Source organism: Megalopta genalis, chromosome 2 (assembly GCF_051020955.1).
Source record: "Megalopta genalis isolate 19385.01 chromosome 2, iyMegGena1_principal, whole genome shotgun sequence".
NCBI lineage: Eukaryota > Metazoa > Arthropoda > Insecta > Hymenoptera > Halictidae > Megalopta > Megalopta genalis.
In genome coordinates, this window is record NC_135014.1 from 27,855,154 (window position 1) to 27,879,091 (window position 23,938).

Consider the following 23,938-nt stretch of genomic DNA (forward strand, 5'->3'; position numbering starts at 1 on the left):
GCGAGCTATAGCATCATATCGGCCAATTAGAACGAAGAGAAAATAGCTTAGGCTGTTCTTGAACATCTGCCCGAGTCGCGCGACCTTAGAGAGACAAAGTTGTACGTACGCGTGTTATGACGCAAACAGCCAAGGTGTTTCATAATTGCCGAATCGGCGCCAAGCGTCACACAGGTGAACCTCCTGCAACGCGGAGTTGGAATAATACATCGTATATTGAAATAATATAATATATTATATATTATATATATAATAATATATAATATATCGTATTGAAATAACGGTGATTTCTTTTTATTGACAAAGTAGCACTTTATTCATATGAAAAAGTAATACAACATTAGGACCTGTGCATTGTTTTTGCATTCATCTTTCTTTTTTTTAATAATTATTTTCAAAAGCGTATGTAACGAGAGAACTAGAGAAGGCCTTATCTTCCAATTGGACATCTTATACACGTTCTATATTAACAATAGATTCGGAATTACAAATCGTGGTAATCTCGTTGGCGTCGAATGCCTGCCGTTATTATTCGGGGGATAGCAATGCTTACAAATTTCTGATCTGCGTTGGTATCCGTGTCGACTTGAACTCACGGATTTAATTATAATGTACATCGATTCGCTTTTTTAAAACCTTTTGATGCTGTATACACCCTTAAAATATATTTATAGATCTTCTGTAACCACTATCATTTGTCCGTACGTTAATCGAAACCGTTGTTCGTCAACGTTTTAAGCACCCAATCGTCGCCCGTGTATTTGCCAGCTCAATCAAATGCAAATTGAGAGTTTAGCCTAGTGCTACCCGAGGCTAGACTTACGTGCATTTAGTCTTAATCCTAGAAAGACTATACCTAACTTTTAACGTTTCTTTTCGAATTGTTTCCCCATTGTTTCTTCAACATCGAGTTCTTCGATGATCGTTCATCGTCGCCCGGAAGACCGCCAAAAACATTTTACGAACGCTTTCTCTAACTTTTGACAAATATTATAAAAAAAAGATAGTGAATCGTATCCCCGTTCAACTTCGATAAAGATAACGCATAATTAGGAGAGTCATTAATGTTATTATATCACGTCTTGAACCTATAGAACAAAAACTGTAATTGACACTGCTACGAAATGTGTGAATGTGTGTGTGTTCTCGTCAGTACTTTTTTCTTGTATCTAAAGAAAAGAGACTTTGTAAAATAGTGCACCACTTCAGTGCTCTGAATCTGTGAGGTGTGGTTCTCTTGTGTAAATGCGCGTTTCGACCGTAGTATTTTCTAAATACATGTCGGTAAAAGAAGGGACGGCAACCGTTTTACCAGAGTTCGCCATCCTTCTCTTTAGCTGGAACCTCTATCACTCGCGGTTTGTCAATTATTCTGGCTGTACGGTTCCCTTTTTCCACGATACCAATGATCCACGCTTGATATCCCTCTTGCTTTTCAATGTCCTTGCAGTACGCCGCAGCCTAAATATCATTACGATCAATGGTTTATGTACTTGTACTGGTTACACGCATCTTTTAATGGATATTCGAGTACTCGGAACTTTATTACACACCTGTTCTCTAGGTAAGCAGATGAGTAATCCGCCACTGGTTTCCGCGGAATGACCTTGCAATAATTGAAACATGTTGCCACAGGCCTTCGCTACCGCTGCCATTTTCGCGATAACAGGTAAATTGTGAATAACAAAGGAGACTTCGTTTTTCTGGTGTTTAGCCAGATTTTGCGCATGTCCCAAGAGTCCGAAGCCCGTGACGTCCGTTGCTCCGTGTGCGTTATACTTATGCATCAGTCTGGCCGCTGTTGATAAAACGAAACAATTGATCATCAATGTTTTTAGTAATTATTTAGAGTATAAAAAAATATGTACCTATTCTATTCAGCCTGGCCATGCTGTCCATTGCCCTCTGATAAGCCTTCCTCACGTCATCCTCATTAACCACAAGTTTGATTCTATTCCAGCGATCTGGTTGGTCCAACCACTGATGGGCATTAACGGCAACTTGAGTTCCGAGAGGCTTTGTTAACACAAGGACATCGCCGACGACCGCATTGTCTGGCCTGAATTAAATCGAGAGATTATTGTTATTATCAGGTGGCACGTAGAGAAAAAAATGGAATATATAATTAATGTTATAATGCATACACAATGTATTCATTTGGCTGACAGACAGTGGAAGCAACACCGCCTATTGTACACCAAGGATTAACAACTGTTTGACCTCCTGTCACTGTTGTGCCAGCTTCCAAGGCAGAATCTTTAAACCCTCGCATGATCAACGGAACGACAACGTCCCGTTCCTTTTCAGTCATCTTTGTACTGACTCCCAGCAACATTAACATATTGTCACACTCCGTAACACCCATGGCGTACAAATCGCTGATAACATTAGCGCATGCAATTTTACCTGGAAAAGTACTCCAATAGCAGTGGTCAAACAGGATGCCATATAACAAATTTTTATCCTTAACAAAGGAAACATAAATATTATTCGAATCACGAACTCTAAAGAAATTTCGAGACCAGGACTAGGCAACAGTATAGAATTGGCCTCGGCCCATTCTTCAAGTTTCGTAAAATCGTACGTCGTTCGATTTCATGTAACTGAGAGCTAAAAAATCTAGAGTTCCTCATTCAGGAATTGTTATCGCTTGTATCTTACCCATCATGTATGGATCATCCACTAACGGGTAGAAGAAATCTGTGGTCTGGACCAAACTGAGCCCACCGTGTCTCAGTGGAGTCACAGAGGAATCCATACCAATACCTGTAACATGAAAATAATGTTCATAGTTAAGCTCAAATTGTTTACTTCTAGTTTTTGTGGTGTAATTAGTAGGAGAATCATTTTATGTAATTAATATATTTTTTTAATATTACAAAACAGCCAATTTGAACCTCAAAAGAACCACAGTGTATCAAGTAGCATTTTTAAAAATTTTCTCCAAAGAAAAAGTAAAGTGGACTTAATATCACTTTTCAAAGAATTGATTCACCGGTAGTTTATATTATAAAAAGAAAAAACTATGAATCCTGTAAAATGTCATGTTTAAACAAAATCCGGTGTACATGTTTTGGAGTCCAGAAATGGATATCGTATATTTTGATTGTACGGTAAAATTCTTAAGAGGTTGAGAACACTTGTGTTTCCGGTGGCGTGGGAGAAAACGAGCGGGAGGCGACAATATGGCTGACAGTACAACAGGGCCGACTATTTTATTATTCCCGCCCTCAGCTTTGCCAATAACAAATCTGTTTATTTGTATCTTCCGGAGACCTTCCGATCGTCGGGAAAATGATCAAACTTACATAATCAAATAAACAAAAGCGTAACGTTATTAAACGGCATCAAATATCATTAATTACAAAAATCCGGAACCGGCAAAAATTTTGCAAAATCTCAAATTTAAAATCTATAATCTTCAGCCGCTCCGAAAAATTGTCATAATCATCCGATAGCGTTCGCAAGAATATTCATGATATGTCGCGTGTTCGAACAATAGCAGAAAAACTGTTTAGAAACAAAGAAAATAGACGCGGCAGAAAATCAAACATGTCCGCCCACGACGGTATCATCGTACGCGCGCAACAAGGGCCACGGATCTACTTACCGATGCGTGGAATGGCCATGTGCATGAAGTGGGCATGTTCATGATCTTGTGCGTTACCATCGTCTGCCTGTAGTCCCTCGAGGAGTTTCCCAAGAACCTCCTGAGGGACCTTACACCCTCATCCTTTTAGGTCGGCGAACCGCGTAAGGCGGAAGGTCGCGTCTAGATCATGTGCCACGGGATCGAACGGCCTACGCAACGCTAGAGCATTCGGATTTCCACCGAGCTCCAGCTGAGCAACGGCCAGGGCGTCCTGGCTGACCTGGGTTCCCTGTAGCTCCGCCATATCTCTCTGGAAAACCGCACACCAGCAAAACGAGTGAGAACCGGGTACGCGACGTGTTTCGCGGCCCCTGCGACAACGATTCTCCTCCGACGGCTTCCTCTACCAATGTCGACCGAGCAGCAGGTTCTCACGCGCGCTATCTGCGATGTTGTTCCCTCTAGGAATCGCCGCCGACAGACAGCCACTGTCTCGCTGATACGAACTCGTCGCGAACGGGAATTACAGTTTCCACCGGCGTCGACTACCCGGGATCGTACGTGCTGGCAAAATGGACGGGCCTTCTGTCTCCACGGAATCGGAAGAACGCGCAAGGCCACCAAGAGACCCCCCGATGTCCCTTCCGTTGGCACTGCGCTCCTCCGATTGGTCCTTTCGAACGAGCGCATGCGCCCAACGTAGTTTAGCGTCAGGAACGTCGTTACGACAACGCTGAGCCCGTGTCCTGCAACGGCGTCTCTGCAACAAACCATTTCAGCCGAGAACCGATGCGACAAGTGTGCCTTTCAGACGCGTATACACTTTGCTCCTAATAAGTTCAAGCCCCTCTCTATATGTTTTATTCCTTTTCGTTTTTGCAGGCGAATCGCGATGCAATTGATGCGCCAGTTAAGCTGTTTAAACGCTCGGATTCCCTTGAACGGCAGAGCCTATAACATAGAAAATTTGATTTGAAATTCGTTGAGAAATTTATATATAGTTGCTCGCCGAACAGCGTATGTCTACGCTTTTGAGAACAGCTGTATGTATCGATGTTATTTATCGGTTCTTTGGACAACACGTTTTTCACTGTCGGACTGAGCTATGTTTACAGTAGATTATTGATTAACGTTGTCAAGAAAAATTGTTGGAAAAAATGTGCGCCAGTAAAATGCTGAATATACGCCTATGAAGGTACAATCTGGCTTGAAATTATTGTGTCGCTTCGGATACACCGAGCGTATTCGAGTATTTGTATTAAAAAATGTTTAATAGAATAGTTTGAGGGTTTTCTAATTTCTTTGGCTTTTCATGTTTTAGCATTATGATATTTCAATATCTCTATAACGCTGTCTTCTTTTATTTTCTTCCATTAATAATGTTGACTGAACAGTTTCTACCGCAGCTGGTAGGAAATGTCAATCAAACCTGCATAGTTGAGTAAAAAACGATCCTGAAATGGTCATTCATATTTTATTCTCATTGATCCAAGCTCTTAGCTACACAATTCTCTCTCTCTCTCTCTCCTTCTCTCTCTCTCTCTCTCTCTCTCTCTCTCTCTCTCTCTCTCTCTTCCTCTTTCTGACACTAAACAAAGGTGAACAAAGTATCACTACGATATTTTATCATCGTGGTTGTTCAATAAAATCATTACGCAACTCTCTTTCGTTCCTGAGGATGAAAATTCATTGATTTTTTTCTATGGAAATTTAAATGAAACAGTCTCTTGATTTAAAGCGTAAATCAAAATTAGACGAAGCACGTGCATGTCATGATAAGATAGGTCCTGTAACTATTTTTAAAGCTCGTATGGTACATTTTCCCATAGAACACAAACATGCTTCTTCATTTTATCATGAAAATTTCAAGGTTCAGTTTATGTACAGCAAGCAACAGGTTACGATACTTTTTGTTTGGGTAATAAATTTCTACAATTCTGCACCATCTGGTGATTCACTAGGTTTTCATACATAGTGTACTGTACTAATATGTATGTATGCAGAATTCTCGGGCATGCGATTCGATTGTTTTCGGCTGATTGACCGGAAACACGAATCTTTTGGCGCAAAGCAGCCTCGATTTTCATTAGTTTCTTCCGCTGGCTCGAACGTGCCGCCACGTCTTCGTTAGCCAATCAATGCTGCCCAGCGGTTCTCCATCGAGATCCGAAGAATATTTGTATTGCTAATTTTTGGCATGTGCTTTTTTTAGTTTCTTTCCCGAATTTATAAGTCCGCGTGAAGGTAAAACTGGATCGGATGAATATACTGAAACGTTGTGTCTCTGTTGTCCGAGCTTGAAATTATTTATGTTTCGCCACATCTTCGACACGACCTATACTTCCCGAGAGTAGGTGAATGTACTACCGCATAAGAAATACCTGTATTTTTTTTATAAACTGCAGCTGAAATGCAATAAGAATAACTAAATATGACGAGGAAATTTTGTTAATGTTAATGTGTTTTATCCCTTGGTAAAGTTGTCTTTGCGATATTAATTGAACTTTATCCATCGGGTCATCTGACGCATCTCCGTCAACAGCGTTGCGAAGATCAACAAATCTGCAGTATTAATTGACTGATCGTGCTCTCTCTATTGACCAATACACAATTAGCTGAACATCTGGAAGTCAAAGAGCTGGCTATATATACTGTCTACCAGTTTTGTCGGTTCATTACTAAAGATCATGGGATCTTCTAATTTTTACGACCATTATCCGACCGTGACGTCAATTATTCCAATGCATTTAACTATATTCAAACGCCGCGAACAAGACTGTTATAAACGAATTTATGTATTCTACCGTTTCAAAAATTACTTACACCCGTAAATGTATCCCACTGTGAAAATTGCAGTTATATTTTTGTAAAAACGCCTAATCTACTTGCTATACAGGTTCTTAATTATTCGTGCAAGTAATTAGAACATTGATAAGAATCAGGAACAAATGATTCTTGCCATTTTTCACATAAGAGAAGCCAAAATCGACTGTTGGTAAAAGCGTTTTGACACTAGATACGTAGGCGCTGTATGAACCTCTAGTCGAAGCTTCGAGATTCTGCCAAAAGAGGCTCCACTATCGTACGGATTTGACACAGATCTGAGGGACGGCGGTCCTTATTTTTCTCCGTTGGTCACGTTACTCAATAATTTGAACGGTTTACTACTACATACGTGAAATGACGCTATTTCTTAGAGCATATATAGGTATAAATGTTCTAAGCGCTATTTTAAGATTTTATGTACCATACACTGTACAGAATTAGGTCTGTACAGAAGTCTCCTTGCAGATGATTGGTTGACTAAACGACTTTTTAATTGCACGTTTCACTCACCCTCCAGTTCCGCACAGTACAGCAACAATTTGGAAAAAGTAACGTTGACATTTGCATATATCGCTTCGGAAAAATTCAGCAATTTTTGATCATTAAGAACAAAGATACTAAAATGTAATTTAAGCCTTTCTCTTTTATAATAAATTTTACGTGGTAGTTTCTTGTTTGTACACCATCGAATATCGAAACTTAAGAGAGAGTCTCCGTTTTACCTGGTGACATTCCAGAAAGAGGTTCGTCAACTATTCGCATACTATTTGGTTCGTGTTCGTTTTAAGGTAGATAAACGGCCGAGGTAGACGTTATTAGATATTTCGTTTACGTTTACGTGCCATCCAGAAATTTCGAAGGTGTTCTAGAAGAGAATATCGTTGCAGAAACGGACGTCTCGATCGACGAAGTATTAGCAATTTCTTGATTCTCTCCTGCCGATTGTACATTTTTTTCTGTAGAAACAGTACCAGATCGACTGTTTTCCAAAATGTCCTTGTTCGGATCACTGATGGGTGATCTCGACGACGATCCTTTTTTTGGGTAAGTTCAAACAAAATCACTTTTAGTCTCTATTCGCATGCCATGTACAACCAATAATTTTCGTTGAAATATTCATCGCTTTTACTCGAACATATTTGCAAATTATACGTTTCTGCAATACGTTGCAATGGTCGCACGTAATTACTAAGGGCAGGTAAACGTTTGGAACAAAAAATTGTTACCAAAGTGTTTTTCCAGCACATTGCCTCAACTGTCGCAACTCCTAAATATGTTAGAGTTGCGTGACACATTTGTCACTTTTATTCGAAACGGAAGTAAAAGTAACAAAATCTGCAAATGAGTTTATTAATAAAAAATCTTTTCATAGGATCGATTTAAAAGATTTGAACAATTGAGCGGTTAAAAATCATTTAAATTTCGTATTGAATCGTAGTTGCCATAGTAATTAAATTTTGTTTTAGTTCCTCCTCCTTTACTCCTTTTTTTTATAACCCTCATTTAATTAATCCAATTAATTGAACTTTGGTACACGATTGAAATTCTGTTACAAGTAAATGAAGTAAATTAAAATTGTTATTAATTTTTTATTTCAGTTCTCAAATGAGATCTATGAGACAGATGAATGACATGATGAATTCAATATTTAGTGACCCATTTGGTATGATGGGACAGAATGCCATTACAAATGGTGGACATGGGGCTAGACACCCTCAAAGTAATCTCCAGATGATGCCATTTGGATTTCCTCTAATGCCATCATTCAATATGAACACAGTATTTAGAGACTTTGTTAGTAATTTAATATCTATATATTGCTTAATCATTTGTATTCAAAATGATCATAAAATCATTTTTATTTTCTTTATGTATAGGATAATGTGGCCCAAGGTGGAAATTGCCATTCTTTCACTACTAGATCTGTGATGACCATGGCTAATGGTCCAGATGGTCGTCCACAAGTATACCAGGAAACCATGTCAACAACAACTGCTCCTGGTGGGGTGAAAGAAACGAAGAAAACAGTTTCTGATTCTCGTACTGGAGTCAAGAAAATGGCCATTGGTCATCACATTGGAGAGAGAGCACACATTCTGGAGCGTGAACATAATGTTCATAATGGTGACCAAGAGGAACGTCAAGAGTTTATCAATCTTGACGAAGGTGTGCTACTTTTATATACGTTGAACCTGACCAGTACCAAAAAAGAAAAGTATCGAAATTTGTTGAGCATTATCGTTGCTATGAGTTCCTTTCTCTTTTTTTTTTTTTTTGAGAAACTAAATTGTAAATATTATTTTCTAGAGGAAGCAGAGAGTTTCAATAACGAATGGGAATCACGTACTCGCAATGCAGTTGGATCTATTGGCAATTCTCATTATGGCAATCATGGTCACAGAAGCCGCCCGGACCATCGACAACTTGCTTTGCCTGATCCATCTGGAGGAAGGTTGGTTCCCTAATTTTATATTTTTATATAACAAAGAAACGCTTCAGAGAGTATATATTGAAGGTAGGATCTTTTAAAGAAAACTATAAGTTTATTTAAATTACAAAAAATGAGGATCATTCTACATACTTCTAATGCATGCAGCATGCAACTATAAAGTAAGCATGCAAGATTATACATATAGAATTACTTATTTTGGTAAAGTGATAGCATATTAAATGTAGATGTAAATCTGTATAAGAACATCACTGACGAATTCGAATTTACACAGCGGGTTTAAGAAATCCAGAAGGCGTGCCAGTAAAAAAAAGTGAAGGGAGAAACGGGATCACATCACGCTGTTACTTCTACCTCACTTCGAGCATTTCCTATCAAAATTTTGTACCAAGCATTAGAATAAAATAATGCATGACTCTATATTTATTTTCTGTGTAGCATGTCCACTAGCTGCATTTGCATTATTCTATCCTGGTGATATTTACATTCTCCAAATAATATTCGGTACATTTCGGTTCTTTGAATCTCTCGCTCATTTAACATTTATTTGTATGTACATCATTATGATAATAAATTAGCCATTCCATATTGAAACAATACACGAAGAGTCAACAAATGCTACTTTATGTTCAGCTGTATAAAAGAACGTCCAAATTATAAGAGGTATAAATAAAACGATAATAAATCACATAATGTTGTACTTGCTTTTCTTTGTTTACTTGCATGTTAACGATACGTATTATCGGAAGTTGCAAACAGCTTTTAGTGGTTCCTATTTTATTTTCTATTATTATTATAATTTTCTTTCCATGGTATTGATGTGCTTATTATATGCTTTCATAGTCGATACTCTAATTCTTCGAGATGGGTACCTTCTTCCAGACGTAGTATTAGACCTTCACATACATCTAAAACACACAACACTCCTCTTCCTTTGAGGTAAGTCTGATATTCACAACTTTATTCAATAAATAAATTACCAATCAACAGTTTAGTGAACGTCCATGTGTTTATATAGGATGAATCACGTAAAACGGAACATCTAGCAATTTCTATTACTATTGGAGATAGAAGAAAATGTATTCCTGGATTCAAGATCATAATATCCTATGTCATTGAAGTCGTTTCGAATACAGTTACCATGCTACGATCTCTACAGTATATAATAGCACTATTATATCGATGACCTTCAAATGATCTTGGAGACATTTTGTCCCATCTTCAAAAGCAACAGAAATATTTTTGGATGCTCTGTTCGATGTGACTTTACTAACATTCTGCATAGTAAAGGTGATAATATGTTCAATAATAAATTAGGTACATGCAATTCATCAAGTTCGAGTTTGCAATTGTAATGTAGTACATAGTATATGGTATTGGTACATATTGGTAAAATTTATGGGCTTTATTTGCTGCATGTTCAATTACTGGATAGGTCTATTAGTTTTGTGGCTGTCTAAATCTATTTTTACTTTTTTGGTATTTCTTTTAAATTATTTTGTTGTTATATCAATGTTGCCTCTGTGTGTACATCGGGTACAGAGGAATCGATGGCTGCATTTATTTGACAATTTATTATTTATCTTACGTTATTCGTATAATGTAGCAGAAGACACTGGTATGGAATATACCATATTGTGTATTACAGGTACAGCCGCAAATATTAAATAAAGTAACACAAGTATACAATGGTGACACTTTTGCAACGTAAGTACGTTGCAATTAATTTCAAGTTACTTTTACTCAACGTTATTTAATATACTGATGTGTGTCTATCATGTAATTTAACTAGTTTTTTTTATCGAATTAAAATGTGCTACCATTTATAAAATACTTTTTGAATTTTGTTTACACATGGACTAATTACGTAACAACAGGGCAATTCCTTCTTTATATTTGTTCGATTACAAGGCAAATAATGGATACTGATTTTTAACATTAACTGTTCACAGTTCCGATACATCTGGTCGTGGCAAGCCCACTGACACAGCTAAACCAACAGCAGCAATAGTAGCAGGAGCAGCAGCAGCAACAGCAACAGCAGCAGCATCATCATCAACATCTGCTCCAAGCGTAACAGGAAATCGAAAACGTGAACATACACCGGATGTAAAAGTTAGCAAGAAGCGTCACGCAGTATCCGATAGTAATATTTAGATCTTCTGCTAAAATCATTTAAATTATATTCTGGCAACACTGCAGAACTTTGGTAACATCGTCGTTTAAAGTAGAGGCCAATGAAAACATGCAAAAGAATGATTAATTCTATCTATAAAACTACATAATCCGTAAAACAAGTATTTCATAACATTTTCTTATACATTTTGACATGCTTTTTTAGCGTTTTTGAGACGATAGTGATAATTTAATTGTTATTTAAAATGTAATGTTTGTTTACCGAGGTTCACTGCAGTTACTTTCCATTTTACACATAGAGGTACTATTAGCATCTATGTGAGTAATAAAATATAACTATATGTAGAGATTCTGTAGGATAACATATAAGGATGTTGAATGGAAAGTATGAGAGTAGGAATGGGTAAAAAGTATATTATGTTGCTTTGAACACGTACACAGATGGTCAAAGGACTGTTGATTGATTATTGTTTTTCCGAAAATTTAGTTCATAAGTAAACAAATCTCGATACAATAATTTGTGTATGGTTCAAATAATTGTTGAAGTATTGCCTGCTGGGATTCGAAGTATTTTATTTTTGTAGAAGACTTATTGTCCGTGGTTATGTTCAAACAATCTCAAATTATTCGTTGTATTTCTTTTTGTTTCCGGTACAGAAAATATATTTAATCTAACATGCGTTCTTCAAGAGTGTATTCAACAATGCCAAATATAAGAAGGAACATATTTTGGGGTAGTGTATTTATCAATAAATTAGCAACTACATAATATTGTTTCCCTTTGTCAATGTTCATTCAAATACAAAAAATAGATGTAGCATAATTCAAAACCCAAACTTAATAATAGTAATAATAATAAAACAATCGAATACGAAGTGTCCCTAATACAATCAAGTCTCAATGAACTTCTATATAAGCGATAAATTAATTTAGCCTTATTTGTGGCTGTTTTGATAAAAAACGTGGAGTACCCAGTAGCTCCTAAAGCTTCACACTAAACGCTAATTAATATATGCAAATGATAATAAAAACAATTTATAAATGATGTAAAACGTTATTGAATATTAACAATTCCCCAAAAAATTATAAGTATATACCTTACTAACATTTTCATTCGAACCAATACTATTGCGGAAAATACAATATATTTTTATTAAGACTCCTCTTAAAAATATCAAGCTCTATATAATAACAAGAATAAAATTAACCTTTCCAATACGTAATGATAAACCATTAACATGGTAATAAATAAAAGAAAAATGAAAGTAAGAGGAAAGCCAGCAAAACGATAATATGTTTTATCTTGTTTACACCTCTCAGGGTGAATTGGCGTCTGTTAATTGTCTTCTGCTAAAGTAGATATTCTTGTGTTGATAGCCAGAAGTTGCGCCACAAAGGCTGAATCGCTCATGACTACAGCAAGAGCAGAGAGTAGATCTTCCAACGTTTCATGTTGCAAATTTAATTGCCTAGCACACTCTCCAAGAATTTCCTTCTCTTCGGCGTTGAGATCAATCTGAAACAAGTATTTTATCGTTTATAAACGAATAACCACACGTGCATAAAACAATTCATAAAGTAAACGGATGGACATTTACTTTTGGTGAACCGTAGAATTTACTAAATGCCATTTTGACCCGTTTTTTACCATTATTAGTCTGATAAAAAATTGTAAAAGTCTGTGCATTGTTCATGTCTAGTACAACAGGGAAATACACGCCGGCGGTAACATGGCCTTTCGTGTCTCTTGCAAGGAGACTTCTGAAATTATAAACCAGATTTCTACGTTCTGTAACATCGATAGCAGTTAAATATGGCCTTGCTATGTATATAAGAGCAACTTGTGTTCTTTCCAAAGCATCCACGCAGATTTTTCTCTCGTGCCATTCAACGTAATCGGGATCATTAGCACACAGAAAATAGTTGTACTCTCTCTTACAATTTGGTTCGTCCGACTGAATGAACCAACCTGTATGCGGGTATAACTTATCTTCCATTACAGTAATAACTCGAGCTACGTGATATCCAGGGTCGAGAAGCATAACACCCCGTCGTCCGTTTATTTCAATCTTTAGGCACACTAGGACATGTTCTTTCTCGCCGCTGTCCGCAGCAGGTGGTCCACCGACATAACTAGCAACGTTGCAAATAGTCTGAAAATAAACGTTTCCTTCAGTTAAACATTTCTTTCATCGTTGAATATACGCGATACATAAGCGATCTTATCTAACATACCTCCTCACAGGACACCAAATAGAGGCCACTTGATATACCAGGAAATCTTTTATTTAAACCCCTCAACCGGTGTAGTAACTCGAATCCTAGACCCACACATGTATGATGTTCTGTAGTTATGAGTGGTTGATATTTGCGATAAAATCTTTCCAACACATTTTCACCGCTTGCAACATAGTCCTTGTAGAACCTAATAATTGTTAAACAAAATGTGTTACGGGACAATGTATTTAAAAAATAATTTACGAAAGCCAAAGTTACCCCAGTTGGTAGTATAATTACTTTAGGAAGTTGCCAATGGTATCGTAGCGAAGCTCACGCAGTAGGTGTTGAGTTTCTAATTCAACGCTGCCTGCTAGTTCCTCATACAGTTCGACCGTTGACACGGTCAGGGCTGGTGACTCGTAATGGGCCCACACCGGCAGGGGTAGCGGCACACCCCTGATCCAGGGCCCGCGTGCCTGCCCCTGTGGCTGGCACCATATATCTGCCGTTCCGAGTCAACTTGGCCATTCGCTTCCCCAACGGCCAACCATTGGCACAAAGCCATGCTCATCCCTGCAGCTGCTTGTTGGCTCCACAGGGCTCTCTCCGTGTTTTATACTCTTCTCTCGCTCTGTAAAACGAATATATCTCTAAAAATACGTTCAAGTACCCTTTGAAAACCACGGAGTATTACTGTAATGATACGTTATCAATAGATCCTTATCACTAAGACTTAACGTCTCCTGATAAGTAGAATTAGAGCTCTACATTCGATAATCACTACTTCAGACGTTAGATTAATTTACCGGAAGTCCACTGCTATTTGAGAACACGAATCAGCACCGTCCCGTACGATAAAATTTGCGAAATAAGCGCAGAGATCGGTTTTGTCGTTGGTTTGGTGTCCAACATGGCGACGGTATGTATACGTGGCGTGAATCAATGCACGACCAAATAAATATATAGCAAGCCACGTGTCTAGTGCGACCTTCGTCGCACTATGTTACTAATTTTTCATTTACACAATTCGCCTTGTAAACTAATTCGAATGAATACAATTGCCAATCCTGTTAACGTATTCGAGCGTTATAAAATATAAACATATCCGTTTCCTATCATTTTGCCCTTTAAAACTGTCATAAGAGCGACACAAACAAATTGCAAACGGTTTCGTGAAAAATAGTGGGAAAACAAGATATTTAAAAGCCTTAACAGCATTAGCAATTATTACGAAACAAATTAAATTGTCAAATACGAATGATATTAACGAAACAATATGAACATTTGTTTACGTTTTGCTGCGCGCATCCTCGACTCGATCTACCCTAAGCATTGCGTATATATCATCAAATTTTGTGGGTGTCGTTCGTTACGTCATCAATTATTCTAACTCAATGAACAAATACGCGCATTCGGAATAAAAAGGATATTGTCCTATTTAAATCATACGCAGAGAATGTTGAATGTTTATGAAGGGACGAATTACAGTCACCCATCGGGTATTTCGCCCACGGACGGACATTAGAATCATTTGTCATGGCTAAAGAGAAGAGCGGAAAAGCAGAAAATTCGTGTGCAGCTTACCCATACAATGAGCACACCAAACAAACAAAAACTTTCCCTCCTTGAAAGCTTGGCACAATTCACGTGTCCGAAGTCCGAGTGGAACTGGGTGGTGGAACGCGAGCGGGAAGATTATATATGTTCAGAGTCTATCGCCCTTCCCCCTCCTGCAGCGCGTCAGTCTTCGATAGGTCGCCACGTGACCGCCATCCTCCATGCAAAGTTTAGAAGACGCAGATCGCGCACGTTTCTTTTTTCCTTTGTAAATGTAAACCAGGAAACCGATCTCCTCTCTTTATTTAATGTTAGGTGAGCCTACTGCTGTGACTGCTTTCTCGTGTTACATCCGACGATTGTCTTATTCTTATTGTTAGCTCTATTCGATAAAAATTAGAAAAATTCGAAGATTCGATTCGAGACGCATTCGAAACGATTCTTCGTTGGCAAATACTTCTGTACAATACATATGTAATATTTTGAAGGAACATCAGGATGCATCAGGGACCATAATCTTCTATAATGCGATTGGCTGGGCGTAAACGCGCCTCTGGAAATTGAACCGTTTTCCAGCTGTTCGGCTATCGAAGCCTTACGTCAGCATCGTCTGGCTTGAAGTACGTCATGATGAGTAACGACTCTCTTCGAACGGAAACGCTAACGCAATTACATGCGAGTTCCAGGAAAAACTGGATAAACCTGGACTCTGGATTCCTTTTGGCCTTGCATGCCGCCCGTCATGCTCCTTCGACTGGGACTTTCTAACAACCTAATTCAACATGACCTTGAAACGGAATTTTACTTCGTTTTCCTTTGTGGAACGAAAATCTTATCGCAATAACGAGAACCGTGCGTCGCCTTAGTGATCGATTGACGTCACGATATCTTTAATTCACGTATAAGCTTATACACGTGCAAATTACTACATAATCGCGTTAAAAGCGCTGCCTATCGGCCACGTGATAATAATGTGATCTGATACCAATTCTACACGTATATATACATACATACATTTGTACGTACATATGTCGATTAGAATGAATTTGCGGCGCAGTAATTTGATTTATTCAAGTAAATTGGAAGTAAACCAACTGTTTCGATGGAATTTGGCCAGATTTGACTCGTAACAATAAGATTGTCTGAATTGAATTATAACTACGTGGCATTGTTGCGCAATCATTTTCTGTGGCTTTACTATGTTTTACAACAAGTAGAAAAATATGTACAGTTTGCACGGTATGTAGTTTTCCTATCTGTAAAACAGTTACAGATAGTCGGCATAATTATTCCTTTCCACAGTGATAATTTAGCACTGTCGCACATACGCGAAAAGATATTTTTTATTATCTATCGAATGAACTTTCCATTCGAGGCATTGTGTGGAAACAGTTTCGTGTTACGGATGAATCATACGTGCGATGAATAAATCCACGAACAGGGAAGCATGTAACAGGGGCTTCCTATATGTAGATGCTTCGTTCTCAGGATGTGTTTATGAGTTTCTGCTAACCTCTCGATCGATAGATTAAGCGCGGATCAGTTCGAAAGAATTTGTCGAGTACGTCTCTCTCTCTCTCTCTCTCTCTCTCTCTCTCTCTCTCACTCTCTCTAGATTGCAATTGTTGTGCAAGGTGCAAGGAATTTATAATTCATGGAGGTCAGTGACGTAAACGTACGTTCTACCTGTCACTTCTCTAGTGCGTGAGCGGTACAGCATCCACACGCGTGTCCACACGCACACGCGTGTGGATGCATGTATACGTGCAAGATCTAACTGAATGAACTGCGTTTTCTAACAAACTTCTTAAATTCACATCAATCTCTCTGTATGTTTAAACATTTCTGTAAGTGGTATTAGTACAAAATATTTAGGATGTTTGATGTTGAAACATCCGATGAAGACTTATTTTGCGTTGCGTCCGAGTACAAAGTCTGCTGCAACGTAGTTTTCCAATATGTTTCAACATTGATGCGATTATTCTGGCTTATCAGTGCGGACAGCCAAGCAAATTTTTTGTCGACGAACGATAAAGAATATTTTTTTATTCTTCTGCGCAGCGTCGCAGTTGTCTCATGTATTTACGCGTTGAATACGTTTCTTATACACATATACATATGAGCGGAATTGTGAAATAAACAAATTGTAGAATGTATCGAATGTATCGACCATTCGATTGATTAAATATAACCTGATATGCATCGCGTATTATTCAGAACTGGAAAAACTGTTATTTGGATATTTCCATCTGGATATTACCGCTTAGACCAATAATCAATGTTTAACCCCGATTAGACCGTGACAGTCGCGGGCTCGCGTAACGAACGGATGTTATTGAATAATATTTATTAAAAATTTAATCGTTTCCAAGTTAAACATTTTGTACGCTATTTTATTTTACCTATTATTACCTACATCACAATACACAATGTTTAGGCCAGATTCTTAATTCTTGTGGATTATCTTCGTATGCATCAGTATTGGGCAACGTTTAATGTAATTAAAATTAATTTTTGATATCCATAGCGCAATTGACCTTTGAATTCTTAATATTTGATTTGATCGGAATTTATAATCTCAAGATAAGTTACTATGAATTACGTTGCTAAAAATAACTCGTTGGTTTACAGTTAAAATTGCTATCGTTATACAATAATTTATTAAGAAATTTTCGATTGTTAATCTTTGATTTCTTAAAGACATTTTCATTAAGTAACTGGTGAAAAATATCAAGTCCGTTGCGAATATGAAATTCAAATATTATTCTCTGACAAGTTTCGTCGAGGGCACGTGATAGAGAGAGCGACCAATCGGATGAATCAGCGGAGAATTATCGATGTCGCGTGCGCCCCGATAAGATTGAAAATTGCACATATGCAGAACGTGTACGGTATACATATTCTGAATATTTTGTGAACCTAGTGTTGTATATATCAGTAATTTTTGCTACGTTTGAATACTATTGATAACTGCCGCGATCTTGTTGACAAGATTACAAGCAGTCTCTTGTGCGTACTTATTTAATTTCTTATCGTGCACGAAAGACATAATCAACACGCTAGTCATGTCCGCAGTGATTCACGATAAGTGAAGTTCTCGTATAAGTAGCACGATAATTACTTTCATCTTGCAATTAATTTGCTTTATACTCCTTAATGATTGATAATAAAAACTGTAGCGTCGTATATCTTGTTTTACTGTCTCTAACGCGAACATATGTCAGCTGTCACATCAAATGATTCAATATTATAATACATTTGTAATAAATAACAATACTGACCTGTTGATCATATGAGAATTTAATTCATTCATCCAGTGCTGCATCCGCAATGTTATTTGTGTGAATGAATTAAACTTTCATATGATCGTTAACCTTAACAAGAACATTGTTTATTGTATATTTTTTTTACTTTTCAGGTCGTATTTGTGAAAGCAGTATTAGCAGAAGCAAGAATGAAGTTGACATGAAGTTAATATTTTGTAATGCTACTTCTTGTAACTGTCCGTTACGGTACAATTGTACAATCATATTAGTGAGATGACAATTGTATATAATTAAACTACACAAAAGAAGAGTAATCGTTAAATGTTAAACTGTGAGTTTATTAATTATGGCAACTGTAGGAGAAATGCAACTTTCCCAAATGGGAAATGAACCCATGGATAACTTGTATCTTGCATTAATACAATGCTTTGCTATTATATTATGCGGGTAAATTTTTATTATGCGGGTGTTATGCAGCAATTTGTAAGTCTAATTTTATTATCATAACCATCATAGCGTTTTATTTCTATAGATATATTGCTGGAAGATTCGATATCATCACAAGAATAGAAGGAAATGGCTTGAACACCTTTGTAGGAACATTTGCTCTACCATCCTTAATTTTCACATCATTAGCAAAACTTGACTTCTCTTTAGTAAATTGGAAATTCTTACTCGCGGTTCTGCTAGCAAAGAGTTGCATTTTTGTTGTTGTTCTTGCTGTATCTCTAGCTATTAAAAGACCCTCCAATCCAGGTTGTGCTGCACTGTTTGCAATATTTACCACTCAGAGTAACGATTTTGCTATAGGTTATCCTATGAGTAAGTAAAGTAGGACATAATGTATATATGCTCTTGATAATATTATATTACTAATAATGTATCTTTCTAGTTGCTGCATTGTATGGAAAAGTACACCCCGAATATGCTGCATACCTTTATCTAATGGCACCTATATCGTTAGCTATTTTGAACCCAATTGGTTTTGTATTATTGGAAATTGGCAAGCGCCAGAATGAAGAGCATAGAAACTACAAAAATATGATTTACTCTATAATGAAGGGGATTGTATTAAATCCAATACTTCTCATGACTGTACTTGGAATAGTGGGAAATCTTATTTTCAGTCATGTAATACCGTGTGTACTTGCTACTGTTTTAGATGTATTTGGCAATGCATTCTCTGCTAGTGCACTTTTTCTGCTTGGTTTAATGATGGTTGGGAAAGTGCACAATTTGAAGGGCACTGCTTTGGTTATACCAAGCATATTGATATCTGTGAAACTGTTGGTGCTTCCATTGGTCATAAGAGAATCTATTATTTTGTTGGATGCTGGAGAGAATGTTACAGACACCCAAGACCTGAGTACATACGGGTTTTTGTACGGAACTATACCAACAGCTCCAGCTTTATTCATTTTCACTCTTCGATACAATCTTGAAACTGACTTGATAGCATCAGCAATGGTTGCTTGTACATTTATTTCTGCACCACTTATGTTTGTGTCAGCGAAATTAATTGATGCAGTTTCTGCTGGAGTTACACCAGTAAATTATGTACATCATCTGAATGTATTCTCCTTCGATGTGAGCATTGCTTCAATAATAGTTTGCATATGGTTGATAATTTGTTTTGTAGGATTGAAAAGAAAGAAGTATAAATGTGTTACTCATCGATGCACATTGTGCATTGTAGTTGCACAGGTTTGTACCAATGTATTTCACTTTAAAATACGCACAATATGCATTAAACATTTTTATATAGATGTTCACGTTTTCAGCTAGCCACAGCTATAGGTGTGATCATTTGGACCAAACTTGACGAACATAGCAATGGGTCACTCTTATGGTAATCTAATCCTTACTCTTCATTTTACCCATTTGAACAGTGCATATTATAAATTACATTTTACCGCAGGTACATCCAATTCATTTTAATAACCACTGGTGTTTACGCATGTCGCATGTGGACAATGGCCATAGCAGCAACCTTATTGTACCTAAGTTCTCGTTCTTTGAACTTTGTCAAGAACATGCAGAAATGGTTTTTTCCTGTTGCATGGGGGTATGTTGAGAAATAATAATTTATGTTTACGATAAATAACGTAGCAACATAGTTACAAGTTATATATGCTTGCAGGATTCCACTTTTAATAGCAATTACATTGTGTAGCACATTAAGTCCAAAGCAAATAGTAGTTGACTTCAGGAACCCTAACTTTCAACTTGGTAGAACCCAAGCTGCCACATCTACCCTCGTGTTAATATTTTGTTTTATAGGTATGTTGATACTGGACGAAAATATAAATAAGGTCAAAAACCTTCTGTTAACTTTATCTTTTTTTTTTGTAGTGACCTTGGGGTGTTTGATTCTACAACAGAGATACCAGCGTCAACACGTCTCAGCGTCTTACAGAAATTTAATAGGCAATATAGAAAATTCCGCAGATGACAGTACCGAAAGACGCGTAGTAGACGTCGAGGATTTAGTTTCGCCTACCTCCAGCACCCCAATGTAAGTACAATTTGTATAAGCAAATTGTAAATTATACTGTTCAACAAATATATTTATGTCGAACAGTATCGTATAGAGGACACATGCATTGTTACCTCATAGGTTTACCACATAATTTCAGTATTGGCTGTGAATATTCGGAAAGCTGTCCGAATGGCGTATGCAGAGGTAACAATAACGAAATTAATGACTGCGATTTGTATCTGCTGAACGAACGCGACGCAGCAGACGATCCGCAAATACTTCGACATCTAGTATTTCTCATTTTGCTTCTATGCTCTATGTTTATTGTAAGTAAACAGCAGAATTTTCCGTTGGCAATATGCGCAATTGTCAACCGCGTGTTATCGTGTAGTTGCAATGTAATCAGTATTACACAACTCTGCGACAGGGCTTATCTATATCGATTGGGACACTAATTATGGAACAATTGACGGGAGTTTACGCGGAACTGACATTCTTGGACGTTGCTTTGAACTTTGGCCAATCATTAATCGCATTTGCTATCTTCGGCTTGGACCCTGGCCTAGGGAAACTGGGCTGCTGGTTCAGAAAAATGTGCCGGGAATGGCGTGTCGGTGGGATCATTATTCTTTCTATTCATTCCACTAAGATATCAGTCGTTAAAAATTATGAATTATGATACTGAATTATTTAATTCGTTTTCTAATTAACTATTGTAGATGTTATATCAATTTTCTGTTTTTCACCCGTTTATGGATGCTCTACAGTACTCTTTTACTCTTTTATTGCTACCTTATATGTACATGATCAATTTTAATGTCATTTATACGATGTGTAAATGTCATCTAAAATACAGGATCAACTTCTTAATTCATGTTTTTGACACGTTTAATGTATGTTGTATATATGAAATGTTTTTAGGGAAAGAATTGCAGTTACCACATGAAGATGAGCTAAGCGCAGAGGTAAAGATGATCCGGGAACAATTCAACCGATGCCACTTAGCCGAGTGTCGAGCTCGTATTGCCTTCTGTCGCAGGCGCATGTTAAAGATGTACAAAGGTGTTTTCACCGGAACTGATTTAGTTAATTGGCTACTCGAAGCTGGCATTGCACAAGATAGAAATGAAGCAGTTCGATACGGTCGTAGCTTGTTAGATAGCAGAGTATTACAACATATTGATGGTACTTCTCACTTCAATGATGAGAATATTCTTTACATTTTTAACGCCTAAAGCCAAATAGGTTTCATGAATTTTAGATTCATTTCAGTAGTTCCATTTTGAAATTTATTTATTTATTTTTTAGAATGTTATATGATGTAAAATATTTTTATAATATTTATTTTTGTCTTAGACGCAGATTTAATAATTCATTGCGAGTACGTACATGTGAGATTATTTAGTTCCTTTCGTTATCGAACAAATTAATTTACTGTAACAATTTTTACATATCTACGAAGGAATTTCTATGTTGTATGTTGTGCATATATACACATTTATATATACGTTTGTTGAATCCTCTTGTATGAAATTCGAGGGTGTATTTTGATCTCGTGTAACAATTATATCTGTCATATATATTTTATTATAAAATCAGACCTTGCAGATGAAAGTGATATATCTATATTACAACAAATGCCAAAGATGGACATTACTATTTAACATTCTATTTTTAAATGTTAAGAATTTACACGATATTCGAGCCTCCTTTTTGGGACTAGGTCTTTGAAGCACTTGTATTTTTTTACAAAACTGTTTTAGATGAACTATCGTCGAAGATAATTTCTAACTAGTATATATATTTTAAAGAACAGTGCATTAATAAAACTTGTACTTTTCAAGTATCCTTTAAGTGATTTTTTCATTAGGAGGCTGTTGTTACAGTAACAAAATATTATACATCTATGTGGCTTTGAACAAAATTGTATAAAATGCAAAACAAGTATAAAATAAATAACTGCTTAAAATATCAATGGCATAAATATAAATACATCCGACGACTGTATATTAATGTCCCATGATGAATTATCAATGCATTTCATGCACGAATTAGATACACAAATCATCATCCGGATCTTCTTCATCAATGTCATCGATGTCCTCTGGTTGATAATGAATTTTTGATGTGTTTGTTGGATTCGAATTGATCATATACGGTAGCACCGTTTCTTCTCTCTGTTTCATTTCATGTTCACTTATTTCTATCCTAAATGAAGATTCAACTTTCTGTTTCTCATTTTTATATATCGCATCCAATCTTTTGTTTGTTTCAACTTTCTCTGATTGAATTTCATAAGTAGTACTATCTTGAGTTACCAATTTCTGTTGTCTTAAAATCTTACCGCCTGGTTTACGGTGCGTAATCTCCACCGTATAGTTAATATTATCATTTGTGTGTATACCATGAAACCTTTCTATTTTCATGTATTTGGTACCTAGTGCCTCGATGCAAGGAATCTGACACTGCACAAAATCTCGTCTATAGATGCAGATTAATTGCAGATCTACTTCCTTATTTAATTTTTCTAAGAACCACAATGCTTTGGACAAACCGACGAACAATATCAGAGATGTCAGGCAATCTATGATCACGGTGGATTTCGTCTCCATGGCTTTTAAAATATGTTCGAGAGTATCAAAGTCCTTATCATTAATGGTATTGGCATCAAGTTGATTTACGTCGACTGTGTAATAATCATGAATATGTACATTGCTCGACCTAAAAGGTTCTGGTTCGTGTCTATATGTAGACTTCGGATCAGAGAACAACAATAAGTCAAATGTCTTACTAGGATCTAGATCTTTCCACATCTGTATCCATCCTGCGATTAACTTTCTTGCATACATTGCATCCACCCCTAAAAAATGTACAAATTGATAAACATTTCATTCTACGCTGTCGTAAAACTGACTCACTTTTTCGCACCTTCATCAAGAATTGTTAATTTCGCGCCTTCTAGTAGAGGCAGCGTGTTGACGCACGTCATCGCAATAAATTGCAATTCGTCACAAGTAAAGTCAACAATAATCACACGATTGTTGAAAGTTATAAAATTACGAGTGGTTGACGATCGCTATAAATTGTGGCACATCTGAAATTCAGAATTTTTTAAAAGAAAACTTATTTAACTTGTACTAAGACACAACGTATACAAATTTTTAATTACTCCAATAAATTCATCTCGTGGTATAAAATCTTGTACGGTGCATCACTGATTTCAAATCAGTGATTTGTAAGTGACTCGCTGATCGTATAAGTATTGCCCAACTTATGTTTAATAATTGTGATTAGTCACGAACTACGTTGCCGCTATAGGTTGTTGCACGCAACGGCAGAAGGGTTAAGCGATTGGTGCTGCAGAACACGGGCTTTGACGATCTTGAGAATGTAGTTGCCGTTGTAGTCGCAAG

The 23,938-nt window shown here is 36.9% G+C and overlaps 5 protein-coding genes and 1 long non-coding RNA gene across 13 annotated transcripts; 2 read left to right on the top strand and 4 right to left on the bottom strand.

Annotated features, from left to right (window-relative positions):
• Positions 1-287: 287 nt before the first annotated feature.
• Sps1 (inactive selenide, water dikinase) lies at positions 288-4,202 on the bottom strand. The gene is made up of 6 exons (XM_033486871.2): positions 3,611-4,202; positions 2,662-2,766; positions 2,145-2,406; positions 1,869-2,059; positions 1,554-1,798; positions 288-1,461 (listed from the first exon to the last, which is right to left on the bottom strand). The coding sequence occupies exons 1-6, from the start codon at positions 3,894-3,896 to the stop codon at positions 1,309-1,311; spliced, it is 1,242 nt and encodes a 413-aa protein (XP_033342762.1). The 5' UTR covers positions 3,897-4,202; the 3' UTR covers positions 288-1,308.
• A 2,974-nt stretch (positions 4,203-7,176) lies between these two features.
• On the top strand, positions 7,177-11,772 carry Mlf (myeloid leukemia factor). Of its 4 annotated transcripts, XM_033486890.2 has the most exons (7): positions 7,178-7,462; positions 8,017-8,212; positions 8,296-8,584; positions 8,726-8,870; positions 9,711-9,806; positions 10,516-10,574; positions 10,820-10,993. In XM_033486890.2, the coding sequence occupies exons 1-6, from the start codon at positions 7,410-7,412 to the stop codon at positions 10,532-10,534; spliced, it is 798 nt and encodes a 265-aa protein (XP_033342781.1). In that variant the 5' UTR covers positions 7,178-7,409; the 3' UTR covers positions 10,535-10,574; positions 10,820-10,993. The 4 variants fall into 4 exon arrangements, with proteins under 4 accessions (XP_033342779.2, XP_033342780.2, XP_033342781.1 ...); XM_033486888.2 differs by lacking the exon at positions 10,516-10,574 and having other exon boundaries at positions 7,177-7,462; positions 10,820-11,772; XM_033486889.2 differs by lacking the exons at positions 9,711-9,806; positions 10,516-10,574 and having other exon boundaries at positions 7,177-7,462; positions 10,820-11,772.
• Positions 11,773-13,738, bottom strand: LOC117229934 (uncharacterized; the record flags this gene model as incomplete). Its single annotated transcript, XM_033486896.2, has 4 exons — positions 11,773-12,519; positions 12,602-13,156; positions 13,239-13,428; positions 13,521-13,738. Coding segments are annotated over 4 exons (1,143 nt in total), but the record flags the coding sequence as incomplete, so codon positions are not given.
• A 17-nt stretch (positions 13,739-13,755) lies between these two features.
• LOC117229936 (uncharacterized) lies at positions 13,756-17,014 on the bottom strand. The gene is made up of 2 exons (XR_004492659.2): positions 14,808-17,014; positions 13,756-13,854 (listed from the first exon to the last, which is right to left on the bottom strand). It is a non-coding gene; the product is annotated as an uncharacterized LOC117229936 (long non-coding RNA).
• A 528-nt stretch (positions 17,015-17,542) lies between these two features.
• On the top strand, positions 17,543-22,500 carry anchor (integral membrane protein GPR155 homolog anchor). 4 transcript variants are annotated; one of them, XM_033486885.2, is made up of 11 exons: positions 17,543-17,666; positions 18,199-18,493; positions 18,579-18,868; positions 18,939-19,750; positions 19,828-19,895; positions 19,965-20,111; positions 20,187-20,326; positions 20,399-20,561; positions 20,683-20,851; positions 20,953-21,139; positions 21,447-22,500. In XM_033486885.2, the coding sequence occupies exons 2-11, from the start codon at positions 18,393-18,395 to the stop codon at positions 21,758-21,760; spliced, it is 2,391 nt and encodes a 796-aa protein (XP_033342776.2). In that variant the 5' UTR covers positions 17,543-17,666; positions 18,199-18,392; the 3' UTR covers positions 21,761-22,500. The 4 variants fall into 4 exon arrangements, with proteins under 4 accessions (XP_033342776.2, XP_076375067.1, XP_033342772.2 ...); XM_076518952.1 differs by having other exon boundaries at positions 17,593-17,671; XM_033486881.2 differs by having other exon boundaries at positions 17,630-18,040.
• Elp5 (Elongator complex protein 5) lies at positions 21,801-23,845 on the bottom strand. 2 transcript variants are annotated; one of them, XM_033486891.2, is made up of 3 exons: positions 23,695-23,845; positions 23,454-23,619; positions 21,801-23,385 (listed from the first exon to the last, which is right to left on the bottom strand). In XM_033486891.2, exons 2-3 carry the CDS (start codon positions 23,512-23,514, stop codon positions 22,577-22,579), a joined length of 870 nt encoding a protein of 289 aa, XP_033342782.1. In that variant the 5' UTR covers positions 23,515-23,619; positions 23,695-23,845; the 3' UTR covers positions 21,801-22,576. The 2 variants fall into 2 exon arrangements, with proteins under 2 accessions (XP_033342782.1, XP_076375071.1); XM_076518956.1 differs by lacking the exon at positions 23,695-23,845 and having other exon boundaries at positions 23,444-23,618.
• Positions 23,846-23,938: the final 93 nt, after the last annotated feature.